At 36.3% G+C, this 18115-nt stretch overlaps 1 protein-coding gene and 1 pseudogene across 2 annotated transcripts in view; both read right to left on the bottom strand.

Annotated features, from left to right (window-relative positions):
* The window catches only part of Ccdc83 (coiled-coil domain containing 83), a 50134-nt gene that overhangs the window by 6975 nt on the left and 25044 nt on the right, over nt 1–18115 (bottom strand). For both annotated transcript variants that reach the window (XM_026384741.2, XM_026384742.2), the window contains exons 5-6: nt 17092–17183; nt 14553–14621 (exon numbers count right to left, since the gene is read on the bottom strand). In XM_026384741.2, coding sequence (XP_026240526.2) covers nt 14553–14621; nt 17092–17183 — 161 coding nt within the window. The remainder of the gene's footprint in view (nt 1–14552; nt 14622–17091; nt 17184–18115) is intronic.
* LOC113179956 (ubiquitin-ribosomal protein eS31 fusion protein pseudogene) lies at nt 5360–5785 on the bottom strand (annotated as a pseudogene).

Here is an 18115-nt window from a genome sequence, read left to right as displayed (position 1 = left end):
GCTATATTATAGTATTAAAAAAAAAAAAGAAGAAGCAGCATAGACCTTTCTATTAGACCCCATAAAACAATTATGTTCTAAGTGCTGGGGTAGTTCTGGAAAATGGCAGGTAGATGAAATACTATTTGTTCATTCATTCATTCAATTTTTTATATGCCTACTATGTGCCAAAAACAATATTATGCTTTGGAAACAAATGAACAACATGATAACAATAGCTTTCTTAGGATCTCTTAGCCTAGTGAGAAAATGGAGATAAAAATAGAAATCAATGTGATAAAACCATAATGGAAGCTGTCCTGCTGCTGTGGGAGAAGAGAGAGATGAACACTATTTCTGTCAGGTGTCCAGATAGGGAGAATTCATAGAAGAAATAATATCTAATCCAGATCTTGAAAGCCGAGTAGAGATCCCTCAGGCAGATGCAAGAAGTTGCTTTCTAGGTGGAAGGAACAACATATGCAAAGGCACAGTTATTTTGATGTGGATACATGCAAAGTGGCAGCAGAGAGAAGCAAGAGAAGAAGTGGACAATCAGGATCAAACAAAGCTAACGAGCCTGGGTTTTATCCTCTAGGCGATGGCAGGTAATGCTAGACACAACAAGCTTAGTTAATGTTTACTGAAGAAATAAAATATGAATAAAAGTTGGCAGTTCTGTTGATTGAGTTTTCATCAGTCCTTAAGAAGTATATTTTGGTAAATTTTGACTAAAGAAGGCTTGATAATGGTAAGAATATATCAAGGAGTGTTATTAGATAGAACCCCCAACTCACATCTCTGCCACTGAAAGCAGTTAGAGCAATATAGAAGAAGACCTATAGCAATATAAATCTTCATGGGGAAGGATCAGAAAGATAGAAGAATTAGAACTAAGAGTATACAACAGAAAGTGGTAGGCTGATGAGGATAGTAGGAGGACAAATAGGAGGCAGTAATGCAAGTTTGAGGGAATGAGTTGAAACAATGAAGGCGCAGAATTTAGATTCACTATTTCTTGTCAAAAGTTGCAGAGAATAGAACTCAGATGAGTACATGGAAGAAAATAACTAACACATTCTGCTTTGTTACTGGGATCTAATTGTATTTTAAAATCTTGAAGCATTTGATATATTTCCACATGCATAGTTCTATCACTCAAGTCATTTATTAAATATATGAAATCTTGTGTAGACAAGATTCTGAGCTATAAGTAGAAAACAAAGGTGAGTAAGTCATGTCTCCTTCCCTCAAGACAGTTTATAATCCCATAAACAAAATCACAAATAGTTATAAAGTAATACCAGTGTCACAGAAAAGGCTCAAACACTGTTGGTGGCTTTGAGTTAGAAAGAAAAGCATATGTTATTTCCTGCATAAAACAATTTAGCAAAATCATTTGAATTCATAATACAAAATTACAAAGCCAGATGTTGGTATTCAAGGATCTCATATGTTGAGAAATAATTAACTTGATTATAAGCTTGAATGCATTAAGGAGAAGTTTATGATTTTCAAATGTCAAAGAATAAGAAACAAATTAGAGTTAGAGGTTGTAAGCAGAGAAAAATACTAGAACATTTGGAAATGTTTGACCTAAGGGCTTGGCATGTTTGGGAGGTAACACACATAGTTCTTGGTCTCTTTCCAAAGTTAGGAATGAGATCCTTTCTGGAGAGTTACATCCAGCTTTTCAGGCTAAAGATATCCACAATATCATCTTCCCTTTTAAAGTTCTCAGTAATGTTCTCATCAATTGTTGTCTCCCTCTCTGCCTTTTAAAATATTAGGAAAATTTAAACTGGTTCCTCTTCACAGTCATATAAGTACCTTTAGATTTCTGGGATAAGACAGTGAAAAGGAGGAAAAAGTGAAATACTACTTGTCCCCAAATAGCTAAGAAATGTAAATAGAAATTAGAAATTGAGAAAGATAATTTAGTTAAAATTATTATATAAGTCAGGGACCTAGAAGATCTACTTAAGCTGATGTCTCTTCATACTTGACATTCTGATTGCTAACTTCCTAGAATTCCTCTGTCTCCTTTCTCTGGCTTTTCATTTGTTAAATTAGTCCAAGTTGTTAGAAAATTCCAATTCTCATTTTCTTCTTAAGTATGTTAAATAAAGCCAGAGAATGAAAATCGTGCAGTAGAGCATTTCTGTATCCTTCCCAGAGATCTAAGGTTTTGGTTATTGTTGTAAAAATAGTTAATTGGAAAGATGTTTCCAGAAGTTCCATTATTAAATATTCTTTGTTACTCATTCTAAACCTTCCTCAAAGAAATTTACATACATTTTGTTCTGTTTCCAATTTTTAATTCTTATGATAATATTTTAACTGGAAATAGTTTTCATTAATCTTTTGAATAAATTTAATAATACTAAAATGAGTAATTATTGAACTAATGAGAAATTAAATCTATTGAATTTTCTTATAATGATTTGTCCTTTATTACCAACCTCTTTTTGTTGGTGATTCAATTAAACTTGATATTTTTCTCTTTTATTTCCATTGAATTTTGAAAAGGAAAAAATATTTTAAAAGTAAAACATAATTTGTGACTTTAGCAGAAAGAGCCAAGGCACCAATTTTTCTTATCAAATATAAATTTTGTAGTAATTTCCCCTAAGCCTAAAATCTATAACATCTTATGAGTTGCATAATTATTATTATAGGATCATGCTGTTATATTTTAAAAAATTGTAAGAACTAAATTTATCCCTAATATACTCTTTAATTATTAAGCCCACCTTGATTTATTTTTAAATTATTGATATCTTGCTTTAAACTGGAGAGTTATTCTGATGAGTTTTTGGGGATAGTATGAATTTCTATTCATCACAATTTTATCTTTGTTTTATTTACTTATTTACTTGGGTACTAGGGATTGAACCACTGGATTACATCCCTAGTCCTTTTTATTTTTTATTTTGAAACATGATCTTGCTAAGTTCCCCAGGATGTTCTTGAACTTGGTTCAATCTAAACCAATCTCCTGCCACGGCTTTCTGAGTAGCTGGGATTAGCCATGTGCCAGCACACCTGACTCACCAAGACTTTATAAAGGAATTTTAAAGATAGTTGTAAGTACTATAGAAAGCATATAAATTGTTTTAATTCCTTGTTTCTTAGACTCACTAACTACTTGGTGAAATAGAGGATAAGGAAAAGGAAAGAGGAGAAGCTGACAGATGGTAGAAAAGGAAACATAGAAAAACAAAATTTAAGGATGAATTTAGTAAGTCCTGCCATGGAATATCTACCTGGGAATATTTGGCAGACAAATACAAATGTGGGTTCAGAGCTGAGAGTACACATAAGTTAGTGCTGAAGATATACATTCAACAATCACGAAAGATTAGCTCACTAAAACCTGTGTGTAGTTTGAAGTGAATTTTCTCAAAAAGTACTGATTTTGGTTTTATAGATAGCAATTAAAAACAGGCTAGGTGGTTACCTTGTCTGTATGTAAAGGAAATTTCAGGGAACAGAAGGGCTATTGGCCAAGTTACCACCATCTCCAGAATCCAGAAACACTCAGGCTGTTCAAGAGTTCAGTGAATCTGTTACCCACAAGGTAGAGTCTAACCTGCCTATATGCAAAGCAGGGCCTGACTGATTTCTGGAGAACATGCTTCCTGGCACCTCTGAACTGACGGAGAACCTGGAATGGAGTGTTTTTAAGCAGAAGACTGACACAATCAGGTTTATGTTTTAGAAAGGTATCTCTAGGGTAGTGTAAAGAACAAAGGGGAAGTGTCTAGTCCAGAGGGAGGAAAATCAGGTAAGATGCAATTGAAAGATCTGTGTAAAAGATAATGGATCTGTACTAGGGCAATGGAAAAAAAGGAAAGGCGAGGTGGTCACAAACCTGATCTGCTGGAATGAAGAGGCATTCTGCATATCAGAAGAGAAGAGGACATTTCTAAGGCACTCCCAAGTTTCTGGCTTGGGTAACTGGATAATGGTGGGATCCTCAACAAGGACAGATAGCATGAGGAGGGTGTTTGTGGCAAGGGGGAAGATGAATTCAATTTAGAGATTGGAGATGTCTGTGATGCATTTAGGTGGAGTTTCACAGCTGGTTGTAGATAATGTGGTTTTGGGGCCTAGAAGTGAGAACAGTTTCAATCTGGATGCTTTTTAGGCCTGCAAAACAATTATCTCAGACATTTCTTCTGTGGTGTACTGGGAATTACATTGTTTCCTGTTTTTCTCTTGCTTAGTTTACAGTCTAGTTTTGCCGAAGTGCATTGTTTAAGTAAATTCCTGAGGAAGACTGAGAAATAAATATTTTGAGCTCTTGCATTTCTGAAAACAGCTTTATTTTGCCCTTAATCTAGCTTAGCTGAGTATAGAATACCAATTTGAAAATAATTTTCCATCTGCACTTTGCCATTGAAAAATCAAATGCCATTTGGTTCTTATTCCTCTGCAGTTAATTTCCTCTCCACCCCTTCAACCTTCTGCCAGAACAGAAACCTTTAGGATTTTCCTTTTGTTCTTGATGTTCTGAAAACTCTTGTTCTTTTCAGCACCCAGAAAATTTCTATTATTTCATTCATAATTTTCTTTACTTTTTTATTTCTGGAATTGGTCCTTGGATATTGTACATCTTACATTAGTACTCTATGTCTTATCCACCACCATTTTTCTTTTTCTTTTTTCTTTTTTTTTTGCTATTGGGAATTGAACCCAGGGGCATTAACTACTGAGCCACATTCTCAGTCCCCTTTCATTTTTTGAGACAGGGTTGTGCTAAGTTGCTTAGGACCTCTATAAGTTGCTGAGGCTGGTCTTGAACTTGCAATCCTCCTACCTCAGTCTCCCAGTTGCTGGGACTACAGGTATGCACCATTGCACCTAGTTTGTCTTTCCTGTTATGAAAGATTGTTCTGTTTCCTACTTTATATTTGATTATTTTTGCCTTAAAGTGTCTCATTTTCTAAATAAAATACGTTATCAGATTTTTTTTTTTAGAGTAAAAAAATATCTTTTTATTCCTTGAATTTTTTTCTACCTTTCTCAGGGACAGTTTTTATTGTTTGTTTTCTACTTTGTTAATGTTAGTTCATTTGGTTCTTCTCTTCTGTTGTGTTGGTTGTATTCATATGCTTAAAGGTCCTTGGTTGTTTATTCATATTTTTAAGAAAGGTTTGGGGGAATGAAATGGATGTTCTCTACCACTGTGTTTTGTAGTCTGTTTTCATAACAGATTTTTCCTCTGAATGGGAGCATGGACTCAGGACTCAGTTTATGGAACATCAGGGTAGGTGGACTGATAAACTTTATTCTGGGATGAAAGGCAAGAATAGGATATTAGATTGTGAACTTTTTTTTTTAATTCGTTCACGTCTTAATTATTAACTCATACACATTATTTGTTTTCTGGGTTGTTGAAGCAGTAAGTCAGACAGTACCTGCCATAATAAAGTCTGTCAAAGTAGCTGGCCATAAGAACCCAGCACCACCTTCACCCCTGGTGAAGGTGACTTATTTTGCCATTTTCATCCATCTTTCAGTATTTCAGGACAGGTAACTGAACCTTTCTTCTGTTTATTATTGTTTTTCTTAGCACCACCACAAAGCCTTAGCCCAAGATGGAGGGTAGACACCTTCTGAATGTTGTAGTCAGATAAATACACCCATCTTCCATTTGCTTACCAGAAAAGATTAGTCTTTGCTGATTGGGAGGAATTCCTTCCTTATCTTAGATCTTGGCTTTTACATTTTCTATAGTATCCAGTGGTTCAACCTCAAGCATGATGGTCTTCCCAATAAGGGTTTTAATGAAAATCTGCATCTTAGTGGCAGTTCCACCTCAGATGGTGGATTAGAAAGCTAGATTGCAGACTCTTAAATGCCATGATAGGAAGAATTTTTTTTTTGCATAGAAATGTCTAATGTCTACATTAGAAACCTTAGCTGTTTTCAGATAATTCTCAGTTTTCTCAGAGGAGAGCCTTCAGTAGCAGGTCCTGGTGGATGCTTGCTGATGCAGATCATCATGTAACTCTTGTTTTCTGCTTCAGTTCCCATCCCTACCATTCATAGTACACACAGACTCCAAGCAGAGAATCCCTCAGGTTTCCAGAAGCTGACTGAGTTTTGCACATTCTCTGTAGCACTCTTTAACATCTGGACCAAATGTTATCGCCAGTTTTATTCAACATGCTTTCATATCTGCTTTTTGTCTTCCAGACAATTGTTGGAACATCACTTTTGAAAGGATCTTTTTTTGTATTTCTATCGTTTCATTTCAGTGGACCCTCGGGAAAGACAGGATGTAGTATATCACCTTTTTAAAAATTGTAGATGGACACAATACCTTTTTATTTTATTCATTTATCATTATTTTTTAATGCCATGCTGAGGATTGAACCCAGTGCTTCACATGTGCCAGGCAAGTGCTCTTACCACTGAGCTACAACTTTAGCCCATATCATCTTAAACCACAACAAAAACAATTTACAAAGGTTTTCACGTAACTTTTCCTTCATCCAGGATCTCAGCCATATATGTAATTCATCCTTCAATAATGTGTCTATATTCATTAACATTCTTCATTCAATAGCTAATAAGCACAGATTATTTATCAGGTGCCATAGATAGATAACTGAAAAAACACCCAGCTCTATTTATTAAGGACACAAATGGGTAAACAGACAATTTCAACATATTTAACAAGAATTCAATAAAACCAAAGAACATTGGGGGAGGATCACTCAAGACTTCCTGAGGGAGTTAAAAATGATTCACAAGGAAATTGGTCATCAAAGTCTGTCCCTATGGGCTGGGGTTGTGGCTTAGCAGTAGAGTGCTCACCTAGCATGTGTGAGGCCCTGGGTTCGATCCTCAGCACCACATAAAAATAAATAAAGATGTCCAGAGATCCAACATGGCGGCGGGCGCGGAGAGATCAAGTCTCTGACCTCTTCAGTTGCACGGGCATAGGGAGTCGTAAACCATCAAAATGCTGTTTGCTCAGGATCACTAGGCAATGCTGAGCTGACATGGATCTGGGGCGAACAGTCTGGGCCTCTCAGAACACACACCGAGCCGGGATCGGCTGAATTCAAGCTCCCGTTAGCCTGCTTCTCGCAGACAAACTGCTATGACTCAGCACTAAAGGATCCCACTGAAACAACTGGTCGGCCCTTCTGAACCTACGGAGGTTAATGCCAACCGAGCCTTCATAGGAAGTGGCCACAGGATTGAAACGGGGCTTGGGAGAGCCAGTCAGGACCCACCCGTTGCATTGGTCACCCAGCGAAGGGAACGAACTGTTGCCATTTGCATGGGATACCACCATGGCAGAGAACTGACGTCACCAGAATGCGGCGGAGGAGATAACTTCATTGAAATCAGCGGCAACAGGTGTGTAACCCCCTAGCCTTCCCTCTCCACACAGCAGGGAAACCTTAAGGGCCCATCCCAGCTCTCCCATGAGCGCGATAGCCAGATGGAGGGAATCAGGAGTGGCACGGGACCCGCGGCACGGAACTGCCGGCTACCACTCCCACCAGTGCTGACAACTGAGGTCTCTTGCACCAGCTACGGGGGGGGCGTGGCTACCGGAGGGCAAGCAAAATTCGCTGAGGGTTCTCAGCCCCAAGCTCTACAAACTTATGGTCTGAGGGAATGGCAAACAGGGAGAGTGTGCCCAGTTGTTCATGAAAATAGGGCTTCCAGGAGCAGCAGACCTGGCGTGTAGCTGAGCATCACCGGTGAGCGGGGCCTGGCTTGAAGAAAAGTGGGGAAGTGACTAGACACAAGAGAAGGCCTTAGGCACTCAGGATTGGAAACCCGCCCAGTCTGGGAGGAGGAGCTGCTGCACAGTGATTGGTTCCCGCGTACTGAGAGGAGAAGCTTGGCCCATGGGCACAGCTTCACCTACTGGAAGAGAAGTTAATCAAACTCTAAGACTGCATTTATTAATTTTTTTTAATTTGTTTTTTTTCATTTTCATTTTTCTTGTTGTTTTTAAAAATTTTTTAAAATTTTTTGTATTATTTTTTTAATTTTAATTTTAATTTTTTCATTATTATTTTTTCTTTTTTTATTTTCTATTTTTTTCTTTTGTCTTTTCATTTCTTTTCAATTTCCTTATTCCCCCTTCCTTGAATTCTATCTGCTTACTCTCATTCTCTTTAGTGACTTTTCCCCTTCCCCTTCTAATACCTTTCCTCCCAAGCATCAAATAAATTTATAGGAATAAACAGTAACTCAGCAGTCAAACAGAACAAGAAGTAACATTAGCACCATGAAAAAGCAAGGAAGAAAAGGAGTACAAACAATGCAGGACAGCCTAAATATTCAGGAGGACCTAGAGGCATCAGAAAAATGGTCAAATAAAGAACTCAAGGAATACCTTAGACAGATGGAATGGAACCTTAAAGAGGATATGAGACAGCAAATCCAAACAGTGAAAGAACACATTGAAAATGAATTAAATACACAGATAAAAGAAGAAGTTAAGCATTTTTATCAGGAGATAGAGATTATATAAAAAATCAAACAATAATTCTAGAAATGAAGGAAACTATAAACCAAATTAAAACCTCAAATGAGAGTATCACTAACAGAGTGGAGCAAGTAGAAACCAGAACGTCAGATAATGAAGACAAAACATATCATCTTGAAAAGAGTCTAGCCAACTCAGAAAGGCTGGTAAAAAATCACAAGAAAAACATCCAGGAGATATGGGATAACATAAAAAACCAAACTTAAGAGTCATCGGGATAGAGGAAGGTATAGAGGTTCAAACCAAGGGAATGAGCAACCTGCTGAATGAAATAATTATAGAAAACTATCCAGAAATAAAAAAGGAAACAGATATACAAATTGTAGATGCATACAGGACACCGAGCATACAAAATCACAGTAGACCAACGCCAAGACACATTGTTATGAAGATATGCAATATACAGAACAAAGAAAAAATATTAAAAGCTACAAGAGAAAGGAGGCAGATTACATTCAGGGGTAAACCAAAAAGATTAACAATGGATTTTTTATCACAGACACTGAAAGCGAGAAGATCCTGGAACAACGTATTTCCAACATTGAAAGACAATGGATGTCAACCAAGAATTTTGTATCCAGCGAAATTAAGCTTAAGGTATGACAATAAAATAAAAATCTTTCATGATAAACAAAAGCTAAAAGAATTTGCAGCCAGAAAACCAGCATTGCAAAGCTTCTTGAGCAAAACACTACACGAGGAAGAAATGAAAAAACAATAACCAAAACCATCAGTGGGAAGTGCCTCAGTAAAGACCGAGGGCGGGGGGAAGCTAATCATGGAGAAACAAACTAAATTAAAAAAAAGATAAATAATCAAACATTGCTGGAAGTACAAACCATATATTAATAGTTACTCTAAACGTTAATGGCTTAAATTCTCCAATAAAGCGACATAGGCTGGTAACATAGATTAAGAAAACAAATCCAACAATATGCTGCCTCCATGAGACACATCTATTGGAAAAGACATACACAGGCTGAAGGTGAAAGGTTGGGAAAAAATATACCATGCACACGGTCCTTGTAAGGAAGCAGGGGTGGCCATCCTCATATCGAATAAAATCGACTTCAAGACTAAGTTAATCAAAAGGGATAAGGAAGGACATTATATACTGTTAAAAGGAACCATTCACCAACAAGACATAACAATTATCAATATTTATGCACCAAATAATGGTGCTGCAACGTTCATAAAACAAATTCTCCTCAAGTTCAAGAATCAAATAGACCACAACACAATAATTATGGGTGACTTCAACACACCTCTCTCACCATTGGACAGATCCTCCAAACAAAAGTTGAATGAAGAAACTATAGAACTCAGTATCACAATCAATAACCTAGACTTAACTGACATATATAGAATATATCAACCATCATCATGTGGATATACTTTTTTTCTCAGCAGCACATGGATCCTTCTCAAAAATAGACCATATATTATGCCATAGGGCAACCCTCAGTAAATATAAAGGGGTGGAGATAATACCATGCATTTTATCTGATCATAATAGAATGAAACTGGAAATCAATGATAAAAGAAGGAAGGAAAAATCCTTCATCACATGGAAAATGAACAATATGTTACTGAATGATCAATGGGTTACAGAAGACATAAAGGAGTAAATCAAGAAATTCTTAGAGATAAATGAAAATACAGACACAACATATAGGAATCTATGGGACACAATGAAAGCAGTTTTAAGAGGGAAATTCATCGCCTGGAGGTCATTCCTCAAAAAAAGAAAAAACCAACAAATAAATGAGCTCACACTTCATCTCAAAGCCCTAGAAAAGGAAGAGCAAAACAACAGCAAATGTAGCAGAAGGCAAGAAATAATTAAAATCAGAGCGGAAATCAATGAAATGGAAACAAAAGAAACTATTGAAAAAATTGACAAAACTAAAAGTTGGTTCTTTGAAAAAATAAACAAGATTGACAGACCCTTAGCCATGCTAACAAAGAGAAGAAGACTGAGAACTCAAATTACTAACATACGGGAGGAAAAAGGCAACATTACAACAGATACTACAGAATTACAAAAGATAATTAGGAATTATTTTGAAAACCTATATTCCAATAAAATAGAAGATAGTGAAGACATCGATAAATTTCTTAAGTCATATGATTTGCCCAGACTGAGTCAGGGGGATACACACAATTTGAACAGACCAATATCAATGGATGAAATAGAAGAAGCAATCAAAAGACTACCAACCAAGAAAAGCCCAGGACCGGATGGGTATACAGCGGAGTTTTACAAAACCTTTAAAGAAGAATTAATACCAATACTTTTCAAGTTATTTCAGGAAATAGAAAAAGAGGGAGCTCTTCCAAATTCATTCTATGAGGCCAACATCACCCTGATTCTGAAACCAGACAAAGACACCTCAAAGAAAGAAAACTACAGACCAATATCTCTAATGAACCTAGATGCAAAAATCCTCAATAAAATTCTGGCGAATCAGATACAAAAACACATCAAAAAAATTGTGCACCATGATCAAGTAGGATTCATCCTTGGGATGCAAGGCTGGTTCAATATATGGAAATCAATAAATGTTATTCACCACATCAATAGACTTAAAGATAAGAACCATATGATCATCTCGATAGACACAGAAAAAGCATTTGACAAAGTACAGCACCCCTTTATGTTCAAAACATTAGAAAAACTAGGGATAACAGGAACTTACCTCAACATTGTAAAAGCAATCTATGCTAAGCCTCAGGCTAGCATCATTCTGAATGGAGAAAAATTGAAGGCATTCCCTCTGAAATCTGGAACAGGACAGGGATGCCCTCTATCACCACTTCTATTCAATATAGTTCTCTAAACACTGGCCAGAGCAATTAGACGAAAGAAATTAAAGGCATAAAAATAGGAAAAGAAGAACTTAAATTATCACTATTTGCGGATGACATGATTCTATACCTAGAAGACCCAAAAGGGTCTACAAAAAAACTACTAGAACTAATAAATGAATTCAGCAAAGTGGCAGGATATAAAATCAACATGCATAAATCAAAGGCATTTCTGTATATCAGCGAGAAAACTTCTGAAAAGGAAATGAGGAAAAACACCCCATTCACAATATCCTCAAAAAAAATAAAATACTTGGGAATCAACCTAACAAAAGAGGTGAAAGATTTATACAATGAAAACTACAGAACCCTAAAGAGAAAAATAGAAGAAGATCTTAGAAGATGGAAAAATATACCCTGTTCATGGATAGGCAGAACTAACATCATCAAAATGGCGATATTACCAAAAGTTCTCTATAGGTTTAATGCAATGCCAATCAAAATCCCAACGGAATTTCTTGTAGAAATAGATAAAGCAATCATGAAATTCATATGGAAAAGTAAAAGACCCAGAATAGCAAAAGCAACTCTCAGCAGGAAGTGTGAATCAGGCGGTATAGCGATACCAGATTTCAAACTATACTACAGAGCAATAGTAACAAAAACAGCATGGTACTGGTACCAAAACAGGCGGGTGGACCAATGGTACAGAATAGAGGACACAGAAACCAATCCACAAAACTACAACTATCTTATATTTGATAAAGGGGCTAAAAGCATGCAATGGAGGAAGGATAGCATCTTCAACAAATGGTGTTGGGAAAACTGGAAATTCATATGCAACAAAATGAAACTGAATCCCTTTTTCTCGCCATGCACAAAAGTTAACTCAAAATGGATCAAGGAGCTTGATATCAAATCAGAGACTCTGTGTCTGATAGAAGAAAAAGTTGGCTCCGATCTACATATTGTGGGGTTGGGCTCCAAATTCCTTAATAGGACACCCATAGCACAAGAGTTAACAACTAGAATCAACAAATGGGGCTTACTTAAGCTAAAAAGTTTTTTCTCAGCAAGAGAAACAATAAGAGAGGTAAATAGGGAGCCTACATCATGGGAACACATTTTTACTCCTCACACTTCAGATAGAGCCCTAATATCCAGAGTATACAAAGAACTCAAGAAATTAAACAATAAGATAACAAATAACCCAATCAACAAATGGGCCAAGGACCTGAACAGACACTTCTCAGAGGAGGACATACAATCAATCAACAAGTACATGAAAAAATGCTCACCATCTCTAGCAGTCAGGGAAATGCGAATCAAAACCACCCTAAGATACCATCTCACTCCAGTAAGATTGGCAGCCATTAGGAAGTCAAACAACAACAAGTGCTGGCGAGGATGTGGGGGAAAAGGGTACTCTTGTACATTGCTGGTGGGACTGCAAATTGGTGCAGCCAATTTGGAAAGCAGTATGGAGATTCCTGGGAAAGCTGTGAATGGAACCACCATTTGACCCAGCTATTGCCCTTCTCGGACTATTCCCTGAAGACCTTAAAAGAGCGTACTACAGGGATACTGCCACATTGATGTTCATAGCAGGATAATTCACAATAGCTAGACTGTGGAACCAACCTAGATGCCCTTCAATAGATGTATGGATAAAAAAAAAATGTGGCATTTATACACAATGGAGTACTACGCAGCCCTAAAAAATGACAAAATCATGGAATTTGCAGGGAAATAGATGGCACTAGAGCAGATTATGCTAAGTGAAGCTAGCCAATCCCTAATAAAACAAATGCCAAATGTCTTCTTTGATATAATGAGAGCAACTAAGAACAGAACAGGGAGAAAGAGCTGGAGGAAAAGATTAACATTAAACAGAGACATGAGGTGTGAGGGAAAGGGAGAGAAAAGGGAAATCACATGGAAATGGAAGGAGACCCTCATTGTTATACAAAATTACATATAAGAGGTTGTGAGGGGAATGGGAAAAAAAACAAGGAGAGAAATGAATTACAGTAGATGGGGTAGACAGAGAAGATGGGAGGGGAGGGGAGGGGGGATAGTAGAGGATAGGAAAGGCAGCAGAATACAACAGACACTAATATGCCATTATGTAAAAATGTGAATGTGTAACCGATGTGATTCTGCAATCTGTATTTGGGGTAAAAATGGGAGTTCATAACCCACTTGAATCAAATGTATGAAATATCATATGTCAAGAGCTTTGTAATGTTTTGAACAACCAATAAAAAAAAAAGATGCCCAACTACAACTTAAAAAAAATGCCTGCCCTTCAGGAAGAGTTAGTGTTTTCCAGGTAGATGAAAGTAAGGAGGTAATAGAGATAAGGGCAGAGGGACCAGCATGAACAATGTAAGAAAAACAGGACAGTAACTCAAAACCCAGAATTATCCATCTTGAAATGTCAACAGTGTGGAGATGGAGAGATTCTGCTCTAGCAATCATCACATGACCACATCCAGAAAGAGCAGTCCTGCATGTAGCACTGATATAGGGAGACAGGTGGACAACTGAGGCTAAGGCAGCACACCTCATTTCAGTAATTTCTATATGTTCTTAAGAAATGTGAAAAGGCCTAAAGTTCAGGTTGAGTGAGGTATAGATGCTGCAGTCTACAGGATCATCTTGAACAAAAAAAGGCGGAGCTATAGGTTTTGTGCAAAAGCCAGCCCAGTCCACTTCAGAAGTCACCAGTGCAGACAGAGGACCAGAGCAGTTCCTTCCCAGCAGGCAGGCAGGCAGGGGGAGCAAGGATCCAAAGGAAATCCCATGGATCTGAATTTTCTTCAGCAGTATACCCACAAAAGGTCATGTATGGCCTTCTTTCCCATACATCCAGGGATCTTCTTGGAGAAGATCAGAGGAAGAAAGAAAATCTAAAAAACTGAACACTTGTCTAAAGGAAACCACATCATCCAAAAAAGGTGATTTAAATCAGAAGTCAGAATGCACCCTGGAGGAGACATGAAGAAACTATAGAGATTTGAGTATATTGTGTGAATTGTAGCCCCCAAATTACTTCTGGTTATTACTGAGACTATGGTATTTGTTGAATAGCAACTTAATAAAAAGATTAGAATTTCACTTGGTCTCAAATTCCATGCTTTCCCCATGACTCATTTTACAATTAAATGTCATCTCCAGTTCAATTAAAAAAAAAAAAGGAAAGAAAGAAAAAACTGTTTTGATGTATTCTACTCACCTCTTTTTTCAGCCAGTCATTCTCCCAGATCTCTCGATAACTGTTTTTATCAATTAACTTTACAGCATTCTAAAAGAAAGTTTATGTTAACCAAGAGTTGCCATGTGATGATTCAGAGTTTTACCCAATGGTGTCACACAGTCAGTCTAACTGATCATTCATTTTAAATTATATTTTGTAAGGATTTTTAGGAACATGTGAGAACTTTTGGTTCAGTTATTTGTTCTTATCCTATTGTATTTTTGTTTTTGTTGATTTACATTGTCTGCTACAGGTGATTTGGAGAAATGGACACTGTGTGGCTGTCCATTCATGCTCCACAATTGAGATAGCTAACTTGCAGTGATCAAACACTCCATAGTCAGATATAATCCAACATACAGCAAAAGCATAAGTAAATGACACTTCTATATTTTTAATTAGAACAATTTCTACATGAGTAGTAACAATGTACACATTTATAAACCTAATAACACTTAGTTTTAGGGATACTGGCTATTAGCTTGTCTCCTCAGAAAGATTTTGTGTAAAGAAACAGGAAAAGTCTTACTTTATCAGTACATTCATAAAATGCAATTTTTTTTCAAATACTTGGATTTTAAATTTCACCTGCAAAAATTTTATAATGGATGACACTGTATTTCTTTGTAAGATGATTTTAAATGAAGATCATGATATAAATTCAATATTCAGTAACTGAAGGGCAGAATCAAAAAAAGAGGTGTTTTTTTTTTTTTTTTTTTTTGTACTGGGGATTGAACCCAGAGGTGATTTGCCACTGAGCCACATCGCCAGTTCCCATCCTCACCACGTTTTCTTTAAGAGAGTCTCACTAAGTTGCTTAGGCTGGCCCCATGCTTATGATTCTCCTATTTCAACCTCCCAACTCTCACTGGGATAAGATGAGAAATCAATAAAAATATTCTACAAAAAAGAAAAGAGAAAGGTAGTCTAGATCATAAATATGGATAGAAATAGTTTAAAGGTATGTGAAGGGTAAGTTTTTCTGCTGTCTTTAGAGATGAAATATTTTCAATTAAAAATCATTAAATCATGCTTATTAAATATGCCCTAGGAACCAGGAACCTTTATATTCCTATTATATTTCTAATTTCCTCCAATGTAAAATTTCATTTAAACAAAAGCAGGAAGCAGCTCTTGAGGTCAGATGACTAACAGCTTAATTCACTAACAATGAGGCAGTGATTTCCACTTTGGCAATATATTATAATCTGCTGTACATTTTGAAAAATCTGTGAACCCTGGTAACATCCCAGGGCAATAACATTAGCATCTCTGTGAGTGGGACACGGGTACCAGGTTAGGTTAAAAAAGTTCCTCATGTGACACATCAATGTGTAGCTAAGTTGCAAAGGTGAACAGAAAGGTGAACTGTATGGTAACATAGCCAGTTAAAATGAAAATGTAATTCAACCATGTTGAGTATTTAGCAGTATGTAGAAAAGAGAAAATGCATAGTGTGATCACCAATGATCTATCTGAAAAAAATCTCCTGAATTGTTTGTGAGTTTTCCTACTTGCTCTGGGCAAGTCATGTTATTTCTCTGTGCCTCAATCTCCTCCTCATCAGCTTCCTAGGCCTTGTAGGGTTGCTGAGAGACTTAAATGTAAAATGCTTAGAGAAGTATTTAGAACAGTTCTTAGGATACATGCTTGAAGCTGTATGCTTGTTTGATCTACATATGTAATTTCAATCATCTTAACTATAGTCAGATAACTTAATGGTCAATTTCACTATTTACTAAGATTCAGTCACAAAGTGACCCAATTGCATGGGCAGACAAACTCTTGATCAGTTCTCCATAATCTTCTATATTTGTATAAGTTAGTAAAAGTCATGCAATAGAGAGTACCATGGCAGAAACAACTGAACCAATGAAGATGAAACAAACAATAGCAACTGAAATTAAAAAGACCAAATGTTTGTGATTCTGAAGAAAGGATGTCCAAGATCTGTGCTGGACACTCCTTTACTGATTTAGGAGATAGTTTGTAGAAGGACTATGGAAAAATAAAAACTTAGATATTTAGTGTAAACAAAGAACATACATGATTGGAAATTATGTCTCAGAAAATGTTTTATATCCCGAACTTAAAGTGCCAGCAGTACAGAGGGTACTCTCCTAGGGTTGGGTATGTAATAACTACCTTTCAGACAAATAATATTTCATTCTATTCTTCATCCAAAGGATTTAATGTTTTGTTGTAGTCATTATTATTATTATACTTTAAAAATAGCCAAAAAAGTAATTTATTTGCTTCTTGTGAGACATTAGGGTACTTAAATCATTTCATTCATTCCTCACATTATCTCTTTGAGATAAATATTATTATTTTCCCTATTTTATTAATTAGGAAACAGAAGCCCATAAAAATTAATAAACTTAGTTATAAATCCAGTAAGTGGTAGAATTGTTATTTAAACTCAAACTGCCTAACTTTAGAACACAAGTTATTAACCACTATAATATAAGAAAAATTAAGGGGAAAGTTTTGTTTTAAGAAAATTGAAACATACCTGCGCAGCCCATTCCTTCTTTTGGTCCAGTAGCACCAAAGTTTCTCTGATTATTTTCTTTCTAGTATCTTCCAGAGTAATTTTATACTGTTCTTTAAACAGAAAATTATAAGCCTTAACAAGACTGCTCCTGGGTAAATCTATATGTTAGTAAATGTCACCTTCCATAATCCTCATCTCTCCTTTCTACACATTTTTTTTCTCCTAAATTCTCAGAGAAAAATATTTTTTGAGGCAGGGTCTTGCTGTGATTGATCTTTCATCTCAGTTTCCCAAATAGCGGGATTGATTATAGGCATGCATCATAACACCTGGCTTCTTAGTACATTTTTACCAAAAAAATCTACCTAACTAAATTTTCAATATTCCTGGCATGCATTTCCTGGGGCAGGAAAAAACAGAATGAGAAGCATTCTGAGCAGAAGGGGCATGAGAGGCAATAGACCTGATTCTATGTTGGGCTTACCAGAAGAAAGGACAGAGACAAGTGCAGGGTTCTCCATCTATGTATTTTCTTATGGTCTTAAATGTTATTATTGAGAAAACAAAGAATCATAAAAGTTTAGACCTTAAAAGATGCTTAGAGATCCTTTAATTAAAAAAAACAAACATATTTTTAAAGAAAATTAAGGTACTGTGATATTAAGACTGCTTTTAGAGTGTGGAGAGGAATAATGCTGGATAAAAGGAGTTCAATTTGTTTGCTTTTTTCAACAATTATCAAGTTCTTCTGTATGCCAGACACTATTGAAGGCATTGGGAATATTGCTGATGACTACAAACAAAATCCCTGTCCTTATGGCATGTACATTCTCATGGGAAAGGCACACCATAAAATAAAAAACAAATATTATTTTAGGTGGTGATGTGTGTGATGAAGAGAAACTAAAAATCTCTTTCAGGTAGAATGATCAGAGAAAGCTTTATTGAGGAGTTAACATATGAGCAGATTCTTCAATAAAGTGATACAGTCAGCAATGTGAAATACAAGGGAACATAACAGTAATCAAAATTGTGTTTTTTA

Source organism: Urocitellus parryii, chromosome 4, assembly GCF_045843805.1.
Source record: "Urocitellus parryii isolate mUroPar1 chromosome 4, mUroPar1.hap1, whole genome shotgun sequence".
In the NCBI taxonomy this organism is placed as follows: domain Eukaryota; kingdom Metazoa; phylum Chordata; class Mammalia; order Rodentia; family Sciuridae; genus Urocitellus; species Urocitellus parryii.
This window is presented reverse-complemented; position numbering and strand designations above follow the sequence as displayed.